General features: G+C 33.4%; 1 protein-coding gene across 1 annotated transcript; it reads left to right on the top strand.

Moving 5' to 3' along the window:
• The first annotated feature begins 301 nt into the window (after nucleotides 1-301).
• LOC114327735 (homeobox protein Hox-C5a-like) lies at nucleotides 302-22,675 on the top strand. The gene is made up of 6 exons (XM_050644754.1): nucleotides 302-357; nucleotides 6,961-7,327; nucleotides 14,905-15,046; nucleotides 15,116-15,199; nucleotides 18,277-18,483; nucleotides 22,379-22,675. The coding sequence occupies exons 1-6, from the start codon at nucleotides 302-304 to the stop codon at nucleotides 22,606-22,608; spliced, it is 1,086 nt and encodes a 361-aa protein (XP_050500711.1). The 3' UTR covers nucleotides 22,609-22,675.
• The last annotated feature ends 951 nt before the right edge of the window (nucleotides 22,676-23,626 follow it).

Here is a 23,626-nt window from a genome sequence, read left to right as displayed (position 1 = left end):
AACCAGAGCATTCCAAATATTCACAATCTGCATTACCACTACCAATACAACCAATACCCCGATAAATATTGAAAAAGCCGAAAATGGTCGGGGGTGGGTGAGTTTCGCAGGGCAGCTGGGTTGAATAAAAGAACTCGGTGACGAACCTCAGGGGGTCGAAACCCCTCCCGCTCATACACTTCGGGGTACAGTTGACAATGTTCGACATCAATCCGGCGAACGTGCCTGGACCGAAGGCCAGATTTATTTTAGTAGTTGCAATTTCATGTCAATCTGTGTGCTAGTGTAGTGAAAAGTTACCATGAGTGCTTCTACGGACTTTTCCTGCGATTACTGGAATCCCAACCACTACTATAGGTAATTAGTATTCCTTTATTAACCCATTTAGATTTATATTTACTACATCACTTTGAATTAGGTTAGAATATACACAACTTAACCCATTCGCGGACATGACTGCATATGAAGGCACTTACCAAAGTAAATTACTGTCTGCATTTGCAGTCGTGTCTGTCAATGCGTTTTAAATTTTGTATTTGCTAAAAACAATAAATGTTAGTTGCTCGACTCATGTCAACTGTTTTTGTACAGACCTACATAAAATGATCGTAGAAATGTAACAGAAAAATCAAATATTAGCTAAAAAATCACTATCGCCTATTTATAGTAATTATGGTTTTATTAGTTTATTTAAAAAAGTAAACAGAATGTCACTTTTTTTACGTATGTAAAATGTTTACGAGTTTTTTTGTAGGTAATGTTTTTATTTGCGCTTTTATTTTGCCTTTTTTTATATTTCGTTCCATAGGATTTGGTAATGGTAACATTATTAATTACAAAATTACTATTTTTTATTTGTATGTAAAATGTTTCCGAGTTTTCTTGTATGTAAAATGTTTACGAGTTTTCTTTGTAATGTTTTTCTTTGCGCTTCTATTTTCCCCCTGTTTATATAATATTTGGTTCCGTATGATTTGGTAATGGTAATAATAACATTATTAATTACAAATTTACTACAATTGTACTTTGTATTTGTACTTTTTATTTGTACGTGAAACATTATCGAGCCATAAACTTTTTTACTAAAATTTAATACAATACATTAATATACATATTGTCTACCTTAATAAGGTAATATCAATTACAGAGATTATCTGTAATTGATATTTTGTATTTGATGTGTGTTGTATGTTTTTTTTTCGCATTTTGTACCTTGTTATGCTAAAAGTTTATGTTTCAATATGCACTTTTTAAGACTACATACTTGCATAACTAACATAACTAAACGTATATAATTTTTTATACACATAGGTACCTTAAGCCCACACAAGTTCGTGTGGTTTGGTAAGTTTTAAGCTAAGCTTATACTTCTTGAGTACTTCTTCAGTATTGCATGTTTTCCACGTATGGTGTGTCAAAGAAGTTTCCTCTGTGCTTTCCACGTAAATCTAAGACAAATCGATATGAACTTCATTGTTGTTTACTTAGTAGTATGGGTTTTATTTATTCTAAGGAATTTGTTGTAACTTATTTATTAGATAATTTGACTACTATTAAATGACTTGGTGTAAGGAGTAGGCTTCTACATAAATTAAAAGTTTAAAAGATAATGTAATCAATTTAACTCCAATTTCTGACAGATCATGATAAAAGAAAAGTATAGAAAAATATTCATTCTCCATATGCGCATCTAGAAGAGAAGACAAAGGATATTTTGATGTGTGTATCCGTGACGAATGTTGGCAACCATCATGGCAATCTTTATCTTACCTGGAGTAGCGCAGAAATATGCGCAGATGTATTGAAGTAGGTTCTGAGGTTCTTAAACCAGGATTTTCTTCTTCTTTCTTGAACTCGTTTTCCAAATACATATTATCCTTGAAGGATGACATTGTAGGAGGACATATTCTGGATTCATTTCGTAGACTGTGTATAGTATTGTAACTTTCGAGATTTGATGGTGGTTATTACCTCTCCACCTCTCGGTTCTTCTTCATTGTTCTGAGGTCTTTCTCATTTGTGACTGATATAGGCATACCTCAAAGACTTCCAACCTTCTGCACATATCTTCGTTCAAAGTCCACGATTCAACACCATATCAAAGTACAGAGAGGACGTAGCGTCGCAGCATTCCTATTTTTCCTATCTTTTTACCAAGAGAGAGATTGCTGCTCTTGAAGAGGCACCATCTGGTTGAAGATAGGTCTAGCTTTTTCAGTGTGAGATCTTATCTTCTGGTTGTTTTTTCTTCGTTTATTATGGTGCCGAGGTAGCTGTAGTGAGTCACTCTGTCTACTGGGGTTTGGTTGACGTAGAGTTGACGTTCTGTTTGAACTACTTGACGTTCTGTTTGATTAGTCTTCGTGCTAATAATAATGAGCTTTGTCTTTTTTATTTACATATTGAGTCCATATTGTTGACTGTAATAAGTGATTGTGTTCATAAGGACTTGGATAATATGATGTCATCTGCATATCTGCTGTTTAGCCGGTACCCGGTTAGTAGAATGCCTTTTTCGGTTTCGTATACAGCTTCGATAAATATTCTTTCTTTTCAAAGAAAAAGATGAGGAAGTAAAATACAAATTAAATGAAGACTTATATGAATACAATAGCAATATCCTATTCTACGTCGCAGATACTGTTATAGAATAGAGAATAGACGATTTCAACGCAAATATAGATAACGAAGAAATGTACAAACCAGCTATCGGCAATCATCTAAACATAGAAGACACAAATGTAAACAAATTAAAACTCATTGAGTTTGTTCATGAAAGACAATTTAGTAGTAGGAAGCACATTATTCAGACATAATGATAACATATCAATAAAGTAACCTGTAAAACATTTGAAGATTTTCAGCCAAGAAATTCTTCGTCTTATTGGTTGTCCTTTTTCTTCTACTTTTCCCTGCAAAATAAGTTGCAGAATTCCAAATTCTTCGCTGTTCTTCATGATGTGACCGAATTATTCGATTTTGGCTGTTTTTATTATGGTTAACAGCTCTTTTTCCTTTTATATTCTTAATAAGACATCCTGATTAGTAACGTGCTCGGTATAGGATGTTTTCAGGATTCGGCGATAAAGTCACATTTCAAAAGCCTCTATTTTCTTACAAGTAGCGTCTGTGATAGTCCACAACTCAACTCCGTACAACAGTATAGGGAAGATGTAAAACGTCTAAAATATTAAGTACCTAATATTATCAGATATACACTTAAAAAATCTAAAAACCCTAAAAACCTACAGAAAAGCTGAGGTCAACAGCGACCATTATCTTATAAAATTCAAGTTTAAGTGCAACAAATATGATAAGATGCATCTGAAAGAGAGTAGAATAAAAAAATATCGGGAAACTATCCAGGACTGTTTTAAAAAAGATCGAGATAAATAAAAAAATTGAGATAGTATATATCAACAGAAATAGCAGATGCAATCAAATCATTAGCAGAAATACTAAAAAACTCAGGAAGAACTTACTTACGTACTAATATTGGATACAACTAAAAAGTGAAGCTTACAACAAACTTTCAAGGACAAAAGACTAGTAAGAATATAGATAAATGAGCCGTGTGAAGTTGGCACCTCTAAATACGATTTTGTCAAAAAAAAATTTTTTTTAATTGTCCATCAAATGTCCACTCTTGTCCAGCAAAATTTTTTTTGTCCACCTTTTGTTTACGAGATACTAAAAAAACGTGAAATAAGGCCCAACACCCCGAAGTCAAAAAAAACGTCGTAAAAACTGATACGTTTGATTGTCCAACTGTTGTCCACACTTGTCCAGGCATTTTTTTTAATTGTCCACCTTTTATTTATTTAAATTAGCAATAATTATCGTTTGTTGGTAAAAATGCCAAAAAATGAGAATTTTTGGAAATTTTTTTTCACGTTTGATTGTCCGTTGAATGTCCACCCTTGTCCAGCAAAAAGTTTTTTTGTCCACCCTTTTTGAAAAATATAGTTTAAAATAATTTTTCGGACCGGGAAAAAGTACAGTTTTCCGAATTCGAGATAAAGTCGTCAAAACTGACAGGTTTAGATTGTCCAATAGTTGTCCACACGTGTTCAGGCATTTTTTACTTTTCCACTTTTTTCTTCATTATAGGAATAGTTGTAGTTTTTTAATAAAAATTTCAAGAAAAAAAAAACAAATCTAATATTTACTCGTATGATTGTAAATCTCGGCTTCGCCTCTGTGTACAAACTTCACACTCGTAAATAAAATAAGTCCTAGTTATGTAATATACTATTTTTGAAAATTTTTTTCATATTTGATTGTCAATCGAATTGCCATCCTTGTTTAGCTAAAAGTTTTTTCTGTCTACCTTTTGTTCAAGAGATTAAAAAAAAAACAAGAAATAGGGTCCCGCACTCCGAATTAAAAAAAAAGTCGTGAAAACCGATCCGTTTAATTGTCCAACAGTTTTCCACACGTGTCCAAGCATTTTTTTTACCAGTCCATCTTTCTTTTACATTTTATATCAATAATTTTAATTTGTTATCAAAATCTTCAGAAAATGCAAAGTGTTGGGCCTTATTTCACGTTTTTTTAGTATCTCGTAAACAAAAGGTGGACAAAAAAAATTTTTGCTGGACAAGGGTGGACATTCGACGGACAATCAAACGTGAAAGAAAATTTACAAAAATTCTCATTTTTTGGCATTTTTACTAACAAACGATAATTATTGCTAATTTAAATAAATGAATGGTGGACAATTCAAAAAATGCCTGGACCAGTGTGGACAACAGTTGGACAATCAAACGTATCAGTTTTTACGATGTTTTTTTGACTTCGGGGTGTTGAGCCTTATTTCACGTTTTTTTAGTATCTCGTAAACAAAAGGTGGACAAAAAAAATTTTTTGCTGGACAAGGGTGGACATTCGATGGACAATCAAACGTGAAAAAAAATTTCCAAAAATTCTCATTTTTTGGCATTTTTACTAACAAACGATAATTATTGCTAATTTAAATAAATGAAAGGTGGACAATTAAAAAAAATGCCTGGACAAGTGTGGACACCAGTTGGACAATCAAACGTATCAGTTTTTACGACGTTTTTTTGACTTCGGGGTGTTGGGCCTTATTTCACGTTTTTTTAGTATCTCGTAAACAAAAGGCGAACAAAAAAATTTTTGCTGGACAAGGGTGGACATTCGACGGACAATCAAACGTGAAAAAAAATTTACAAAAATTCTCATTTTTTGGCATTTTTACTAACAAGCGATAATTATTGCTAATTTAAATAAATGAAAGGTGGACGATTAAAAAAATGCCTGGACAAGTGTGGACAACAGTTGGAAAATCAAACGTATCAGTTTTTACGATGTTTTTTTGACTTCGCGGTGTTGGGCCTTATTTCACGTTTTTTTAGTATCTCGTAAACAAAAGGTGGACAAAAAAAATTTTTGCTGGACAAGGGTGGACATTCGATGGACAATCAAACGTGAAAAAAAATTTACAAAAATTCTCATTTTTTGGCATTTTTACTAACAAACGATAATTATTGCTAATTTAAATAAATAAAAGGTGGACAATTAAAAAAAATGCCTGGACAAGTGTGGACACCAGTTGGACAATCAAACGTATCAGTTTTTACGACGATTTTTTGACTTCGGGGTGTTGGGCCTTATTTCACGTTTTTTTAGTATCTCGTAAACAAAAGGTGGACAAAAAAAATTTTTGCTGGACAAGGGTGGACATTCGACGGACAATCAAATGTGAAAAAAATTTTCAAAAATTCTTATTTTTTGGCATTTTTACTAACAAACGATAATTATTGCTAATTTAAATAAATAAAAGGTGGACAAGTAAAAAAATTCCTGGACAAATGTGGACAACAGTTGGACAATCAAACGTATCAGTTTTACGACGTTTTTTTTGACTTCGGGGTGTTGGGCCTTATTTTACGTTTTTTTTTGTATCTCGTAAACAAAAGGTGGACAAAAAAATTTTTGCTGGACGAGAGTGGACATTTGATGGACAATTAAAAAAAAAATTTTTTGAAAAAATCGTATTTAGAGGTGCCAACTTCACACGGCTAGATAAATGACCAAAGCAGAAAGTGAAAGATGTATGCCGAAACGTACAAAAACATGACAATAAAATTTACTTTATTAACAGAGATATGAGGCATCTCTATCAAGAAGCGAAAATGTTTTTCTGTAAGTACGAAGAAGTGAATCTAGTCTAGTATGACGTAAGAGGAAACGTTGGGGTAGAGAATAAAGGAAATTAGAGAAAAATCTTCAACCAAACTCTAGATCTGTAAAGCCTGTAGCACTATATATCGTACAATGTCACAGTTATAGTTAATCTCTTATTATTTATATTCCTCCTCTTTAGAAGCAATTATGCTTGTTCATTGCAAAGTTCATCGTTGGTCGGCTAATACTTCTTCTTTCAATTGGTGATTTATCTCTTGCTATTTTGACCACATGAGCCTCCTGCATTCTGCTTATGTGGTTATTCCATTCTTTTTTTCTATTTACTGTCAATTCATTTATACATTCTATGTTACATTTGCTTCTAATATCTTCAGTCCTCTTTCAGTCTTTCACCGTATATTCCGTAATTCTTATCAGTACTCTCATCTCTGTCGTCTTTATGATGAAGTGCTGGGTGTTGTTTCTGACAGTTAAACTCAGTAGGTCGATATTCGATTTCTTCTTCTCCTTGAAGTTTCCTGCCCGGGTTTTTTTACGACGTTTTAATCATCTGGTTTTCTATACCCATCTTTCGTCTTTTGTTTGAATAATCTTTTTTGTTTATTTCACTTTATGATGATATATCTTAACATACTCTAATATTATTTTTATGGAAGGCAAAGATAAAACAACACAAGAATGAAAAAATGCTAGCCTATTCTAGGAATCCGAGTAACGCACAAGAAATATTTTTTTCTTTTTCTGTTTGCCCATATAATCTTCTTATATTTGCTCATTATTTTGTTACAGAAACAACTATTTCTACGATACCCAGAGAATTCCCGGATACGATTCACCAATTACGAATGTACCAGCCAAAGATGAGTCAGCCACCACCAACGCAAATCACCTACCCTATCCGTTCTTCGGTGACAATCCGTATCAAATCAAAGACGCCACATATCAAGTTAAAGAAGAGGTGACCTACAGCAACTGTAGGTTCAACATAAATCAGAGTTATTTAGGTCCGGACACCGGCACGGATAGTTCTTTGAGCCCACCGCCTATGAACAAGAACTACATGGGTAATCAGGGTCAGTTTGATAGTTGTAGGCGATACGAATTGAGTCCGGTTGGAGAGAGTGACAGCTGTGATAAGGAGATAGACCAAGCAAAAGTAATTTCCTATTTTATTGATCTACTAATAAATAAAAAGTTTTATATAATAACGAAAATTTTTAAACGCATTAAAAAAATATTGTTTCTGCTCTTAAATCAATTGAAGTATTGTGTAATTTTTCTACTTTCTGTAATATAGTAGAGGATGAAAGTATGCTAAATTTGCAGTCACTCGAGCATTATTGGGACCTATTGGGTTGTGATTATTAGCTCCTAAAACCAAAAAAAGTTAAGTAAAGTTTTCCATTTTAGTGGGGACTTTCCATTTTTTAATTTAATCTTCCATTTTAACAATCGTTTGATTGTAAATCAATAATATCTCGAATAAAAGTTGCTTATCTTTACGTAAAAAATCCAAATCTGCAATAAAAATTTGTGGCTCCTATTTAAGATTTTAAAGTAATCCCCCACTCCACCTCCGTGGGGGTCGTGTTTGGTACCATTCGATATATTTTTCAAAAACATTGAAGACATGTGTTTTGTGCAGTTTTTCGGTATTAATGTTCATTTCGCGAAATATTGCGGGATTCGTATTTAAAATTTTAAATTTACCCCCACTCTCTCCGTAGGGGGTCGTGTTTTTTATCATTCGATATATTTTTAAAAATATTGAACACGTATTTTTTAGTGTTTCGATCTGACGTTCAATTTGCTTTTTCTTTGTGAAACTTTTTGAACCTCCCATTTCCTTACGCCCCGCTTAAATCGTCAGATTTTTGAAATATACACTCTTTTGCATTACTTAATTTACCTTATTATCTTAATCTGACTATTTCGAGTTTTTCTAAGGATATATATTTTTTCGGACCCTCCTTAACGAACTCCCCTGCATTAAAAGCCAATATAAATGGTAGAGGTACAGTACAACCTCGTTTAACCGGACTAACTGGGACCGGAAGCGATCCGGTAAATCGAAAATCCGGATAATCCGGAAATATAATTAAGTTAATCAAACTACATGTGAAATAATAACTTACTATATTTACACCGTATATGATTTACGCGAGAATTATTTTTTATTTACAAAAAAGTTATTGATCTTCATTTGTTTTAATTTTGTGTGACGTTTCAATGCGGCACGATCACGTAAACGTGATCGCATTACATACATACATACAATTATCAAAATTATTTTTTATTTTTTTATTCCGGATTGATCCGGATAATCCGGACATCCAGATGAACGAGGTCCGGATTAACGAGGCTGTACTGTACATCTGCAGGGTACCAAGATTCTCCCCATATGGTAATCTGACGCGCTCGAGTAAGTGCAAAATTCTCCGCGTGGGCTCACCTACCAATATTGATGATGTAATGGTGTAATATGGTGACGATGAAGTTACTTTTTTATAGATGTCGTTGATTATTCATTCTTTTGACTGACCAGAGGGCATTTCAGATTTTTTCAGTCTATACTCTCTCTCATTTCAGATACATTACTCTATCTTTTATCTATCATTACTCTAGTGAATTGGCAATATTTAGGCCAAAAATGCATTTCTGTTTCTTTTATATTTTTATATGCGTCTTTTTTATTTACATCCAAAGTTCTGAACCATATGTAGCAATATTTTCTATGATACTTTCTGTATATCCTAAAGTGATTAGTCCAGAAAGCCACTGCGCATCCGCTAGGAAAAATATTCTAATTCGGATTTTTTGCACAATCTTACTCAAAAAGGACCCCTTTTAACAAATTTGCATGTTGCCAGGACCAAAAGGTGGTCAAAAATTTTTTAACCGTTTTTTCTCTTTTTTTCCTAAAATTATTTTTTTTTGCATGGAAAAAAGTTTTAGGTTTTTTGGATCATTCCCAACAGAAAAGGTCTTTAGTGACTTTTCTCTAAAAATGATAGTTTTTGACACATAAGCGACTAAAAATTGAAAAATTGCGAAATCGGCCATTTTTAACCCTCAAAAACTATGTGAAAAACTGAAAATTTGAATGTTTCCTAGATAGATAGATATTCTTTAAACCTCGATTGCTGAAATCCCGAAGAGTTTTTTCCAATACAATATTCAAAACTCCTTTGTTTTTTAATTGCTAATCAAGCGTGCGCGACACTATTTTCCACCGACAGTATGGTGCATTCGTTATTTCGTAAACCGGCAACTTTAAGGAAAAATCCCGAAACAGGTCGATTTTTATTTTTAAGTTATGATATTGTGACATATATTGTATACTAGTGACGTCATCCGTCTGGGCGTGATGACGTAATCGATGATTTTTAAAATGAGAACAGCTGTCGTGTGGTAGCTCATTTGAAAGGTTCTTCAATTCTCTATAAGCATTTACATAATTATTTATACAGGGTGTCCTTCTACTTCTTTTTTTGTCAAATAATTTAATTGAATAAAAAATTTTTGGACACCCTGTATAAATAATTATGTAAATGTTTATATTAATGAATAGAGAATTGAAGAACCTTTCAAATGAACTAGCAAACGACCCCTATTCTCATTTAAAAAAATCATCGATTACGTCATCACGTCCAGACGGATGACGTCACTAGTATGCCATATATGCCACAATATCATAACTTAAAAATAAAAATCGACCTGTTTCGGGATTTTTCCTTAAAGTCGCCGGTTTACGAAATAACGAATTTATTCCTTTCATTTGCACCATACTGTCGGTGGAAAATAGTGTCGCGCACGCTAGATTAGCAATTAAAAAACAAAGTAGTTTTGAATATTGTATTGCAAAAAACTCTTCGGGAGTTTATCAATAGATGTTTAAAGAATATCTACCTACCTTGGCAACATTCAAATTTTCAGTTTTTGAGGGTTAAAAATGGCCGATTTCGCAATTTTTCAATTTTTAATCGCTTATATGTCAAAAACTATCATTTTTAGAGAAAAGTCACTTAAGACCTTTTCTGTTTGGAATGATCCAAAAAACCTAAAAAAACTTATTTCCATGCAAAAAAAATAATTTTAGGAAAAAAAAAAAGACAAAAAATTTTTGACCACCTTTTGGTCCTGGCAACATGCAAATTTGTTAAAAGGAGTCCTTTTTGAGTAAGATTGTGCAAAAAATCCGAATCAGAATATTTTTTCTAGCGGATGCGCAGTGGCTTTCTGGACTAGATGTGATTATTCCAAACTATACTATTCAGTCGACTTTGATTTGAGTATATTTTACATCTAGGCACCTTGCTTTACTTTCCACCAATAAGTACTGTAGTTTGGATGGATTCATTGATAAACTACACTTATCTTCTTGATTCTCGAGTATCTTCTTTATCTACCTATTTTTCTTAGCATCGTTTTAATATTCTGCAAAAATATTACTTGGTTCAGTAAATAATATCCTTCACACTTCACGGGATATTATTTAGCCAATAATAATATAATGGGTTAATGACAGCTTTATATGATCTTCCATTTCCTAAGTTTCTTGGCAGAAATAACACTTTTTATATGTTTTAATATAATATATCAGTAGGCAATGCGTGATGAATGTAACAGATATAGAAAGCTTAAGAACATAGTGATGTAGGTGTATTATGGTATGTTATTTGTAGGGAAAGCGAGAATATTAAGCAAAAGTCCTCTATACAATTTATATATTTTGTAGTGGGTGTAATATACAATTCTCAATAATTTTCACATTGCCTTCATTTATATTTTTTTACACTGCTCAACGCATTTCTTTGTACCTTAGTAATAAATCCACGTTATCTCCCAAACTCTTTACGGCAGTACTGGAACATGCTTTATCGGAATGCCAAAGGAATAAACGTCGACGGCGAAAGGCTCTCCCACCTACGCAGACGACATAGTTCTTATAACAGACAACTTAAAATAGACTAGAACTGTGTTTACTGAGTTAGATTTCGTCTGTAATAAAGTTGGTTTAAACATACATTTTGGAAAGACACAATACATGACAAACCTGGTACCAAGCGAAAATCCAAAAGTCGACGTCAACGAAATAGCATTGGTCCATAAATATAAATACTTAGATAATTGATGGATTCGACCGTTACTTGATGAAAGTTCATTTTATCTAACAATAAAACACTGAAAACGTCAGTTTTCTATACTTCCACAAAATTTATTACAACTAAGTGACTACAGCTGTTTCGGCAGAGTGCCTTTCTCAAGTGATATCGTTTACAATGTGTTTGCCTTTTTAAGTTTTTAACTGAAGAGGTTAACTCGAGACAAACAGCTCCCCGTTTGTCTCGAGTTGGTCATTCAGAATTATATCCGTATTTTTTAATTTATTAATTTGCATAGATTCTAAAAAAGATAGCTTAAGGCCTTTATTTTGAATATGCAGAATTTGAAACTCTTCATTGAAAGAATGATTATGATCTAGAAGGTGAAGTGCGTATGTAGAAGTGTCTGTTTTTCTATTGTTGAAAGCCCTTTTGTGTTCTGCTATCCGTTTGTCAAAGGTTCTGCCAGTTTGACTGATGTAAGTTTTCGGACAGTCATCACACGTTAGTTTGTACGCACCACTCTGTAAGTTGCTTTCTCTTTCGGCTTTTATTGTTCTTAATATATTTGCTTAAGTTGTTGTTAGTTCTGAAAGCTGGTGTTATTCCTTTCTTTTTTATGTATCTGGCTATTTTTGTTGTTATCTTGCCAGTGTATGTGAGAGAGCAGAAGGTACTGGGTTCTTTCTGTGCTGGTGGATACACTAATTTCAGGGCTTTCTTACAGAGTTTTTGGCTTAAAATTTTGTTAACTGTTTGTTCGTTATAGCCATTGTTTACTGCTATTTGTTTAATGATGTTTAGTTCTATCTCGAAGTTATTTCTTGTCATGGGAATTTTTTTCAGTCTATGTATCATGCTGTGGTAATCTGCTAATTTGTGTTGTGTAGGATAGGATGATGAATTGTGTATGTATATTTGTGTCAGTATGGGTAGGTTTATGATATACGGAGAACTCATGTTTGTTGTGTAGTCTGGTAATCGTTACATCTAGAAAGTTTATGGAATTATTCTGTTCTGTTTCTATTATTTGAGTTTACAATAGAAACAGAACAGAATAATTCCATAAACTTTCTAGATGTAACGATTACCAGACTACACAACAAACATGAGTTCTCCGTATATCATAAACCTACCTATACTGAAACAACTATACACAATTCATCATCCTATCCTACACAACACAAATTAGCAGCCTACCGTAGCATGATACATAGACTGACAGAAATTCCCATGACAAAAAATAACTTCGAGATAGAACTAAACATTATTAAACAAATAGCAGTAAACAATGGCTATAACGAACAAACAGTTAACAAAATTTTAAGCCAAAAACTCTGTAAGAAAGCCCTGAAATTAGTGTATCCACCAGCACAGAAAGAACCCAGTACCTTCTGCTCTCTCACATACACTGGCAAGATAACAACAAAAATAGCCAGATACATAAAAAAGAAAGGAATAACACCAGCTTTCAGAACTAACAACAACTTAAGCAAATATATTAAGAACAATAAAAGCCGAAAGAGAAAGCAACTTACAGAGTGGTGCGTACAAACTAACGTGTGATGACTGTCCGAAAACTTACATCAGTCAAACTGGCAGAACCTTTGACAAACGGATAGCAGAACACAAAAAGGCTTTCAACAATAGAAAAACAAACATTTCTACATACGCACTTCACCTTCTAGATCATAATCATTCTTTCAATGAAGAGTTTCAAATTCTGCATATTCAAAATAAAGGCCTTAAGCTATCTTTTTTAGAATATATGGAAATTAATAAATTGAAAAATACTGATATAATTCCGAATGACCAACTCGAGACAAACAGCTCCCCACTCCTCAACCTCTTCAGTTAAAAACTTATTAAAAAGGCAAACACATTGTAAACTATATCACTTGAGAAAGGCACTCTGCCGAAACGGCTGTAGTCACTTAGTTGTAATAAATTTTGTGGAAGTATAGAAAACTGACGTTTTCAGTGTTTTATTGTTAGATAAATACTTAGGGCATGAAATCCAAATTGCCATGGACAATCAAACTGCCGAATTACAAAGAAGGATCACTTTAGCATGGGCCGCATATTCTATCAGACATCTTCAAAAGCAACTTGCCAAATTATTTGAAAAAGAAGACTTTCGACCAATGTGTACTTCCAGTCAAGACTTACGGCGCCGAAACATTGACATTAACCCAGGCCACAGCAACCAAACTTAGAGTGGCCCAAAGAAGAATGGAACGGTCATTACTTGGACTGACTCTCAGAGACAGGGTCAGAAACGAAGAAATCAAAAAAAGGACAGGCGTCACATGCAGATGTCATGGAGCGAGTAGCATGACTGAAGTGGAATTGGGCGGGCCATGTAGCCAGAATAAAGGACGGGAGGTGGACCCAAAAAATTAGAATGTGGAGACCAAGAGCAGACAGAAGACGTAGAGGTAGACTAACTACACGATGGACAGACAATGTCAAAATGATTGCTGGGAATTGGTTACAGGAAGCCCAAGATCGACAAAACTGGAAGAAATTAGGGGAGGCCTATGTTCAACTTTGGATGCAGAAGGCTGGATGATGATGAATATTTAATGTTAATGTCTTTTATTCATATTTATATCATTAAATTTATCCATGTTTACTTATCCAGGTTTTTTTTTCTTGAACCTTGCTTATTTCATAAAAACTTTGCTTATTTTGCGACATTTTTTGCTAATATAAGTGCTTATTTTGACCTTTCTGTCATGCTTATAATCCGAGCTTTAATGATGAATATATCCAAAGAGAGTATTATATCTTACATTTATCTATATAATTTTAATACTTGTCTTGTATAAAATTAATTGCGTAGAGACACAACGTATTGCTCTTCTTTTAAACATAATTTTGTGGTCTTCCTATATCCTTACTTTTTAGATTGGTATTGAGTATTTTTTGTGCTTCTTCATTTTTCAACATTCCACTTTTAAAATCTTTTTATTAGATATGTTCAATAACATACCATAAAATAAAAAACAAGTTCCAAAATTTTAATTAATTTAACAACAAATAAAAATTTACAATTTTTTTTTGTATTCAGTTAAAAAAGATTTTTAATCTTAAAACAATAAAAAATCGAGTATTTCCTCCTCGAGCTCAAAGACCAGCTCTCATCATTTCTGGCATAGATTGGATCAAAGCAGCAATCTAGTTTTGCAGTCTTTGTTTTCGCTCGGCTACCAGGCAGCGTCTGTTGTATCACCATCACAGATTCAAACTCACCATAATTTTGCCTAACTACTTAAATTCTGAACCTATATGAAGCCAGCCTAGTACCCGAATATCAACAACTGTAAAGTATTGCATTGGTCCTCTGGCTCTGTGCTGCAATAGGAGAAAATTTTCATCTACAAACGCATATAAGGTACCAAATTTTCTGCCACATATTTTCTAATGTACCTATCCGCATTAAGGCTACCTTTTTGGTTTTCCTTAATTTGTGAGCAGTATATTACACAAAGCAATTGCAAACTCCTTAATAATATAAAGCTTTTTATCGTTTTATACAACACGTAAAACAGCCTGCAAAATGACTACAACAGCCCGTAAAATAACTATATTTAACGTTACATAAAAAGACATTTTTACTTTGCAGAAAACAGCCAAAGCGGAGGACTCGCCAGCATTAAGGGCTTTATTATCTAAACCTGCCGGCAAGAAAATTGCATATGATTACGGCGAGCTCCATAAACCGGCTAATAATGGCTATCACAAAAATCGCTTTGATGATGGTTTTAGTACTACAAGAGAGGGCAACGGATTCGATGGCGAAGATAAAGAGATTATTGGCGTATTTAATAAAGAAGAAGGTTGCGCCGAAGATAAGATCGCTGGTGATAATTTACAATCTGTTCAAGCCAGTTTTTACCCGTGGATGAAGACGTCACATGGTAAGTGGATGAGTTATTTTGTAATACAACTAACCACGACTAAATTGATAGCAAAAGGGAGTGTATTATCTGTAAAAAGAAGAAAGAACGATGATAATGCTGTGATTATTAAGAAGTTTTAAGTAAATTCACATTATTATGGCCTTCATTTTAATCTTGTTCAGATCACACACCCAACACCTCTATTAAAAGAGAAACAGAGAAAGAGAGGAAGCTATTGATCGGTTTGATTTGATGGCAATTTTTGTCTTAAATCTATTATGACATGGGTTTGTAATATTTTATAATAATATATTTCAAGGTATACCAAATCATAATGTTAATATATTTTAATACAATTAATTATACCAATATCCAACAATAATATCTACAACTTTAACTCAATGACAACTACTAACTTCTAAAAATAAAAAATACTACTGTTAGTAAACTGTCAACTTCCAGTGTTTTTAAACATTTTCTGATGTTTTAGGCATTACTGAACATTTCGAAATTTTTCGATGACACTTCAAACATGATAGATTTCTTGAATATTTCTCTTTTTTGTCAAAGGACTTTTTCTATATGCAATGATTTTTTTATTCGCCTTTATATTCACTTGTAATAATACGATGCCAATATACCATGTTAGGATGCGTCACAATCCAACAGAAATGTTCCATCTTCTCGTGGATATGCTAGGATAGGTGCTGTTGTTAGTCGTTTTATAAAATCTACAAAGGCATTTTGATAATCTGGTGTCCAATCAAATTCAATGTTGTTTTCGTTTAGTCGATAAAGGGGCTTAGCAATGAGGCCAAAATCTTTAATATATGTTCGGTAATAAGAAAGAAATTCAAGAAAACTTCTAATTTCCTTTATTTTTCCTGGTTTACACAAATCTTTTAATACTTAAATATTCTCTGGATCAGTTTTATTCCTTTGTCGGAAACGATATATCCTAGATCCTAGAGTACGCAATTACGCACCTCTTTGAAATAGTTATTATTTCAAAAGTTTCAAAAGCGTTTGAATAGATGATAAGTTCTCTTAAAACTATCTCCATTAGCCGTTCAAAGGTAGCTGGACCACTACAAAGATCAAATGGTAGAATCTAAAACCTGTAAAAGACCAGGGCCAGGTGATAAACTGTTTTATCTCGATCATCACGATGTATTTCTACTTTTCAGTAGGTGATTTTTAAATCTACTTGGAATTCTATACGCTTAACACTATTACTATTCCATACTCCCCAGAGCCCCTCCAGTAGTTGAAACCCCCCCCCTTAGGTTCATCCTGGTTACGCCGTTGGTTTGGTGTATAATCTATTCGTGAAAATGGATAACTGTTTTTTTGTGTAACCTGGTTTAACCTTCAGTAGTCAGTAACACAAAAACCAGTAGATCCGTCTTTCTTAGTTACTACTGGTGAATACCAAGGTTATCATGTTTTGTATTATGTTTTTAACTTCTTTATTCTGTAGTTTGTCTATTTTGTTTTTTAAGTCGGTTTATATGTTGTTGTTCTAATTTTTCTATTGTACTAGTGATTTGATATTGTTTAATGTTTTGTGATGAATATGGATATGTGCCATTCTTATTATAAGAATATTGTTGAAAATAATAATGTAAAAGTGGGTGCATCCCATAAAAATTTTATTAGATTAGGAATCCTCTAATCTCTAATTTCACTTTTATGTTATATTTCTATTACAATTAAATTATTATTGGGTCACTATTACCTTGAATCAATTGTTTCGAAATTTTTTTCATACTTTTTGGAAAAAAACAGTTTATATGGAGATATTTTCCTTTTTCATTGTATTTAAAAGATAATAGTTGGCTCGTAAAAATTTGTTCTTACAGATACAGTGACATTTGTTAATAATAATCATAATTTTACAAGTTTAAGGCTATACAAAAAAATCAAATTTTTGAAAAAATCGGGAAAAGATTTTGCCATTGTTTCCAGACATGAAAAAATCGGAAAGAGGCTTATATCTAGCAGTATCTAGCAAAGTTTGCTGGCAACAAACACTTCGTAGACACTATTAAGTGATTTCAACAACATATGACAGATAAATATTTACTAGACCTGTATAATCTGGTACAGAGTTCTGGAATGGTTGTTATGAATAAATGGAAAATGTTCAATGGGTAAATTGTACAGATTAAGTTAGTTTTTTTTTTATATTATGATCTTATTATGATGACATTACGTCCATTTTGAATTACAAAATATAACACACTACAAACACACATGTCACACGTCACAAGCTACTGTTACAAACTGATTTTTATGTGGTAACTTAACAAACTAAGCTTACTCTGGGCGCCCGGACATACAAGTATTGGAGTTGGAGAAAGAAAATAAAAAGCGGTTCTACTTTCCAAAGGAGGGTTAAAAGAAATATCCATAGGCCTATAACCTGTCGTTGGCATAGCAGTAAGTAGTACAACCAAAAGAATATCAGACTGAGTGGAACGGTTGAAACGTAAAATCACTGGTACGAACAAATGAGTCTCAAACATTCGATGGTTTTTATAAATGAACGTTTTTATGAAGGTTTCTATGAAGAAGATATTCAAAGCTCTACTAAATATGAATAAGAATGATCCGCGAATCATCGTAGGTCTCCTTACAGGACAATCTCGCCTAAAGGTGCCAATTAACAAAATCGGACTGACAAAAATCCGAATTGCAGAGTTAGGCTGATGACGAGACGGCTGGAGATGTTCTGTGCAACTGTCCAAGGTTGGATAGGATAAGAGTCAATACATTTGAGAATTATCAACTTGCTTTGTTAAAAGGCTGGCCTAAAGGGATAAATTCAACCTAGTGCTGAGCCACACTAGACCTCTTAGTTCGAGTGGAAGGGTACTTAAGCGACCACTCATATTGAACTTAACCGAACCTATCGTGTGGAGATTTGTAAAAAACTAAGTGACTTACGTTTATGTTACACCCTGTAAATATATAGCTAAAATTCAGACAGAAATTCAATTATTGTCTTACACTATCGATTTTAACCTTATACAGTTTGTTAAGTTTTATGTAAATTACTATTTAAAATTGTAGACCATTTTCTCTCTTATCAGGTGATATAAGTGCCAAAGGAAGCAAAAGAACAAGGCAAACGTACACACGATACCAAACGTTGGAGCTCGAGAAAGAGTTCCACTTCAACAAATACCTCACAAGGCGTCGCCGCATTGAAATAGCACACACGTTGTGTTTAACCGAGAGGCAGATCAAAATTTGGTTTCAAAATAGAAGGATGAAAGCAAAGAAAGACGGAAAGTTAGGTAAGTTAACTAAGTAGAAATATTTAGATTTATTGATTCATATTTAGGCTTATGCAACTTACACCGTTAAATATAGAAAAGCAGTCTCATTTTCGAGAATACTAGGACCTGTGAGGGAAAACGGAATCTTCAGAAGTCCATACAACAACGAGCTTTATCAACTTTATAAGGAAACACCCCTGTCAGACTTCATTAGAATACAAATATTGCAATGGGCCGGACATCCGGCTAAGAATGGGAGAGGATAGGCTATACCAAAAAAAACACTAAATGCTAGAATGCAGGGAAAGAGACCGGTTGGAAAGCCAAGAAAGCGCTGGGAAGACACAGTAAACAGCGACGCAGAAGCACTTTTTGGAGTCCGTGCATGGAGAAGAGCAGCCACAGACAAGCAAGGGTGGAGCAAAATAAAGGAGGCCAAGGCTCAATTTTGGCTGTAGTGCCGTAGAAGAAGAAGAAGAAGAAGTCTCATTTTCAGTATTTTTTAGAGATTCTAAATATATGTAGCTCAATAATTACCATAGTCCCAATATTCCTCTCGATTCTTATATTTTCCCAGTTCAACGACTTGATATATGCCAGTGCAGCTTTAGATAGTTTTCGACAGGTTGTCTCTCCTTATAGCCCGGGAGGTAGTGTCAAATTTGACCGGAGCATTTTAGCATGGCTGGTTTCTTTTTATTTAGGTAGGTGTTCCAAAGCTTGTTAACAAATGATGTGTCAGCTGGCCCAAAACCGGGGGATTTTAGACAAGAAAAGGTAAAATATGAAATTTGATGGACAAACGCTACAACTTAAATGTCAAATATTTATACACGTTATTCAGAACATTTGATAGCCTTGCTTACTTGGCTCCTACCTTTCACTCAGGAGATCCAGGTTCAAATCCTGGCGCGGAAAATTCTTTTTGTTTTTTAAAATGACATTTTATTTTGAAAAATAATTATTTTTATAATACCACGTTTTTATTATTTATACTAGACAAAATAAAAAAATCTGTTTGTGTTTTATAGAATCGCAAACTATGCATTTTTGGTCATAATATTATGATTGATCTTAATAAGCAAATTTGTTGTACGTGAACCTCTGAAGGTTCCTGAGTTGGTAAGACCAACAATCTAAGTGGAAAGGGAGACATTATTTGTTATTTTTTTGGACAAACTGTTTTTTCTTAATTTTAAATGTTCTTTTCACCTAACCTAAATTTTCACTTTTCTCTCACCAATCCCCATTTTTTAATAGCAATCTAAATATTTCCCTATTCTCTATAATACATAAAAATGAATGTTTGTCTGTTCCTATGTTTCTTATAGAATCGTAAACTATGCATTTGGTACAAAAAGTATAGGTACGCAATATTTTTTATAGGTCTGGATCCCGCGTATGAAAAAAAAGTTGATTAATAGCAAGCTGAAAATTTGTTAATAGCTTAAGGGTGTCTAGTCGGACAAACTTTGATATATGGGAACACTGGAACAGGGGAAGTTTTAATTATGGAACAGGTTAAAAATTTGGAACGGTCAGACCACGAAAACGGCACATGTATTTTGTCCGACAGAACAGACTTAAACTCTCCGAACGAAGATTAAACTCTCATGCAAAAATCAGACTGATATGTATCACCAAATGGGCGTTTTAATAAGTGGAACATGTAGAATATGTCAAATGACAGGAATTATGACAGGTGATAAATAGCAGTCTGATTTTTGCATGAGAGTTTAATCTCTGTTCGGAGAGTTTAAGTCTATTCTGTCGGACAAAATAATTGTGCCGTTTTCGTGGTCTGACCGTTCCAAATTTTTAACCTGTTCCACAATTAAAACTGCCCCTGTTCCAGTGTTCCCATATATCAAAGTTTATCCGACTAGACACCCTTAAGCTATTAACAAATTTTCAGCTTGCTATTAATCAACTTTTTTTTCATACGCGGGATCCAGACCTATTAGTATTTTTTTGGCTTTCTGGTAATTTTTAGGTATTAAACTTTCAAACATTATTTAGTTTTAAGGCGGTACGAAGTTTGCCGGGTCAGCTAGTTAATAATAAAAAAATATTCTTGGACTAGTGTGGCAAAGATTAAAAAGTATAAATCAATAATTTATGAATTTTAGATTGTAATAAAAAAAGCGTCAGCTGCATCATGTACGTTGCAAAAAATGTTAGCTGGCCAAGTGGACATGCCGAGGTATTATAAAAATAACTATTTTTCAAAATAAAATGTCAACTTAAAAAACAAAAAGAATTTTCCGCGCCAGGATTTGAACCCGGATCTCCTGAGTGAAAGGTAGGAGCCAAATAAGCAAGTCTATCAAATGTTCTGAGTAACGTATATAAATATTTGGCATTTAAGTTGTAGCGTTTGTCCATCAACTTTCATATTTTACCTTTTCTTGTCTAAAATCCCCGGTTTTGGGCCAGCTGACACATCATTTGTTAATAAGCTTTGGAACACCTACCTAAATATAAAGAAAACAGCCATGCTAAAATGCTCCGGTCAAATTTGACACTACCTCCCTGGCTATTATAGTATAGTACGCCTAAGTTGATTTTTATGGTTCTAGATTAGTTCCGCGCTGTTAAAATTTGTATTATATAAAAGCTAGGAAGAAATTATATTCGCAAACCTTTTCTATAAAGATTCTTACGGTATATATTCTCTATCCCTTTTTAAAGCCAGCTTATTCAACTTGTTGATACTCATCAGCAGTCCTTGGTCAAATCAAAATAGTCAATAATTGGTCGGTAATATTTTAACAGTTTTTTGTAACAATATTCTGCTGACAGTATTCCACTTCATAATAAAAATAGTTATTGGTACTAGGTGGTCTGGGTCTGATAAGTAACCTCGCTTGCATTTTTTCTGGAAAAACTGAGATGTGGTCATAATATGATCATTTTTTGGGTCAATTGTCAGCAAACGCGGCACCCTTCTGCAGGATAACTTTTTCACATTCAAAATCAATATTCGTTCAAAATATAACTAGTACCCTCTTTACTAATTCTAATTCTTATAACTTCTACCATTGTCAACTGTCACTATACGACCGTTTGAAACTATTTAATGGATTTTCGTTCCATTTTTATTTTATTTCTCAAATTTTTGTTTTATTTATCAAATAATAAGAGATCAATAATTTAATAAGAGACCTAAAATTGTTTTCTCAATATGCATCATTTTTCCAAACACGTCAATTTTATGCAGCTGTCAGAAATATACTAATAGCTGTATCCTTTTAAAATTTGAAATGTAGTCTAAATCTAAATAAGACTAGACTTTCTAGAACTTAAGTTTTTTTGTGAACGTTGTGCCCTAATCAGCAAAGCAGGTTACTTCTCAGACCACCAGATGTTTTCCTTTAAATTAGCATGTATTAAGAAATATTTTAGATATATGGATTTCCTCTATTACATCTTCTGTCAGCATTTCTGTGAAAATCCCCAAAATGCTTTCAGGTGCCTTATTACCTTAATTTTCATTTTTATGCCTTATTCGCTTGTTTCAGGTATCAGCTCTAAGCTCACATTTGTTATCTGTCTTATTAAAACTTGTGTTTGTTTTAACATTTTAATCTGAATCTACTCAGAAAAACAATCGATGAGATGTGGTTCATAATTGTTGGCGGTATCGTATGTTGTTTTCACAACATTTAATTTTTTTCCATAATATACAAATTTATGGATGGATAACGTCTCAAGTATTCTTCATCGATCAAAAATTATATAATTATTAAAATGTCTATATTTTAATTTTATTATTTTTAATAAATCCAAAAAATAATGAAATTACTTTTGTGAATTATTAAAAAGCCAAATTTGTATGTGGTAATTATTGTACTAGTAATTAAAAAAATATTGAGCATTGAACCAGGAGTAACAATCAAAAATTCTATTTCAGCTTTCCTACAGCAGGATTTCTCCCCTCTAGACGACCTTAGCGTAAATCAAACGATGTACCCCTCCCCTTCGGATGTTCCCAATCCCTTTTATCAGAATTGCGTACAAGAAAATCGGGAAATACCGCGGGAGAGTTTAATGTCGGATGAGAACAGAAACTCGTTTAGAAACGACCTGGCCAAACCATTGACTGCAATAAAAAATATTCCAGGTCCTCCATTAACTCCCTGAATACTTCAAATTTCTGATTTTTTGGTTTTTGAAAGAGCTTATATCAAAACATAAATACAGTCGGAAAAATGAAAAAATACCCATGAAAGAACATATAAAACATGCTGTATTTTCCTGTCACCGTGTCACAAAGAAAATTTCCCAGCGCAAGTACATGTAATAATAATTATTACATGTACTTGCGCTGGCCAATTTTTTGTGTGACACGGTAACAGGAAAATACAGCGTGCTTTACATGTTCGTTCATGGGTATTCTTTCATTTTTCCTACTGTAGTTGAATATCCTGTTTAAGGAGTAGGAAGTGATTTATTTATATTAAACGATATGTTCAAATTATTTTTTTAAATATCTTGCTTTTTAGCAGGTACAAATTTAAGCGGGTATAAACTAACAATGTTCCTAGCAAATTGCCTCAACAGAGGTTTTTTTGTGTAAGTTATTTACTAAAAATAATAATTTACAAACGGATTTTTCTTCTTGCTAGTCGGTCATCCTATTCGGACATCGTGCCTGCTTGAATTTCAATGATTTCTCTTAAACTGATTCCATTTTTCCCTATCTTCTGCAGCTCTAAAGTAAAGGTTTAGAACCTTCGCCCTCTTTTGTGATGTGGTCCACATACCTTGTTGGTGTTCTTCCCCGGGCTCTCGCTCCTTGCATTATCCCCTGGAATATCAGCTTCTCAAGACCATCTCTACACACCACATGACCAAAGTAAGCAATTATTTTTTGGGTCACAATGTTTCGAAACCTACTTGCAACGTGCAGCTGTCTAAGAAAAAACTCGTTGGTTCTTCTTACGATCGAGGGTATCTACAACATTCTTCGGGAGCAAAACATTTCAAACGCGTCTATAGTACGTTTATTAATTTCCTTCAAAGACCAGCATTCAGATCTATATAGAAAAATGTAGAAGAATATTGGTTTTTACAGGCCTTATCTGTGTATGTGATGAGGCTTTTTCATAATTTGGTGAGATTTGTCATTGTTTCTTTGGCCTTGGATGACATTTTTATT

The sequence above is a fragment of the Diabrotica virgifera genome, chromosome 2 (assembly GCF_917563875.1).
Source record: "Diabrotica virgifera virgifera chromosome 2, PGI_DIABVI_V3a".
NCBI lineage: Eukaryota > Metazoa > Arthropoda > Insecta > Coleoptera > Chrysomelidae > Diabrotica > Diabrotica virgifera.
This window is presented reverse-complemented; position numbering and strand designations above follow the sequence as displayed.

What these genes read in the sequence shown, in the direction of transcription:
- LOC114327735 (XM_050644754.1), top strand. Translation starts at nt 302, where the DNA reads ATGAGTGCTTCTACGGACTTTTCCTGCGATTACTGGAATCCCAACCAC. An exon ending in AATCCCAACCACTACTATAG is followed by an intron (nt 358 to 6,960) that starts GTAATTAGTATT and finishes ATTTTGTTACAG; the next exon opens with AAACAACTATTTCTACGATA. An exon ending in AGGAGATAGACCAAGCAAAA is followed by an intron (nt 7,328 to 14,904) that starts GTAATTTCCTAT and finishes TTTACTTTGCAG; the next exon opens with AAAACAGCCAAAGCGGAGGA.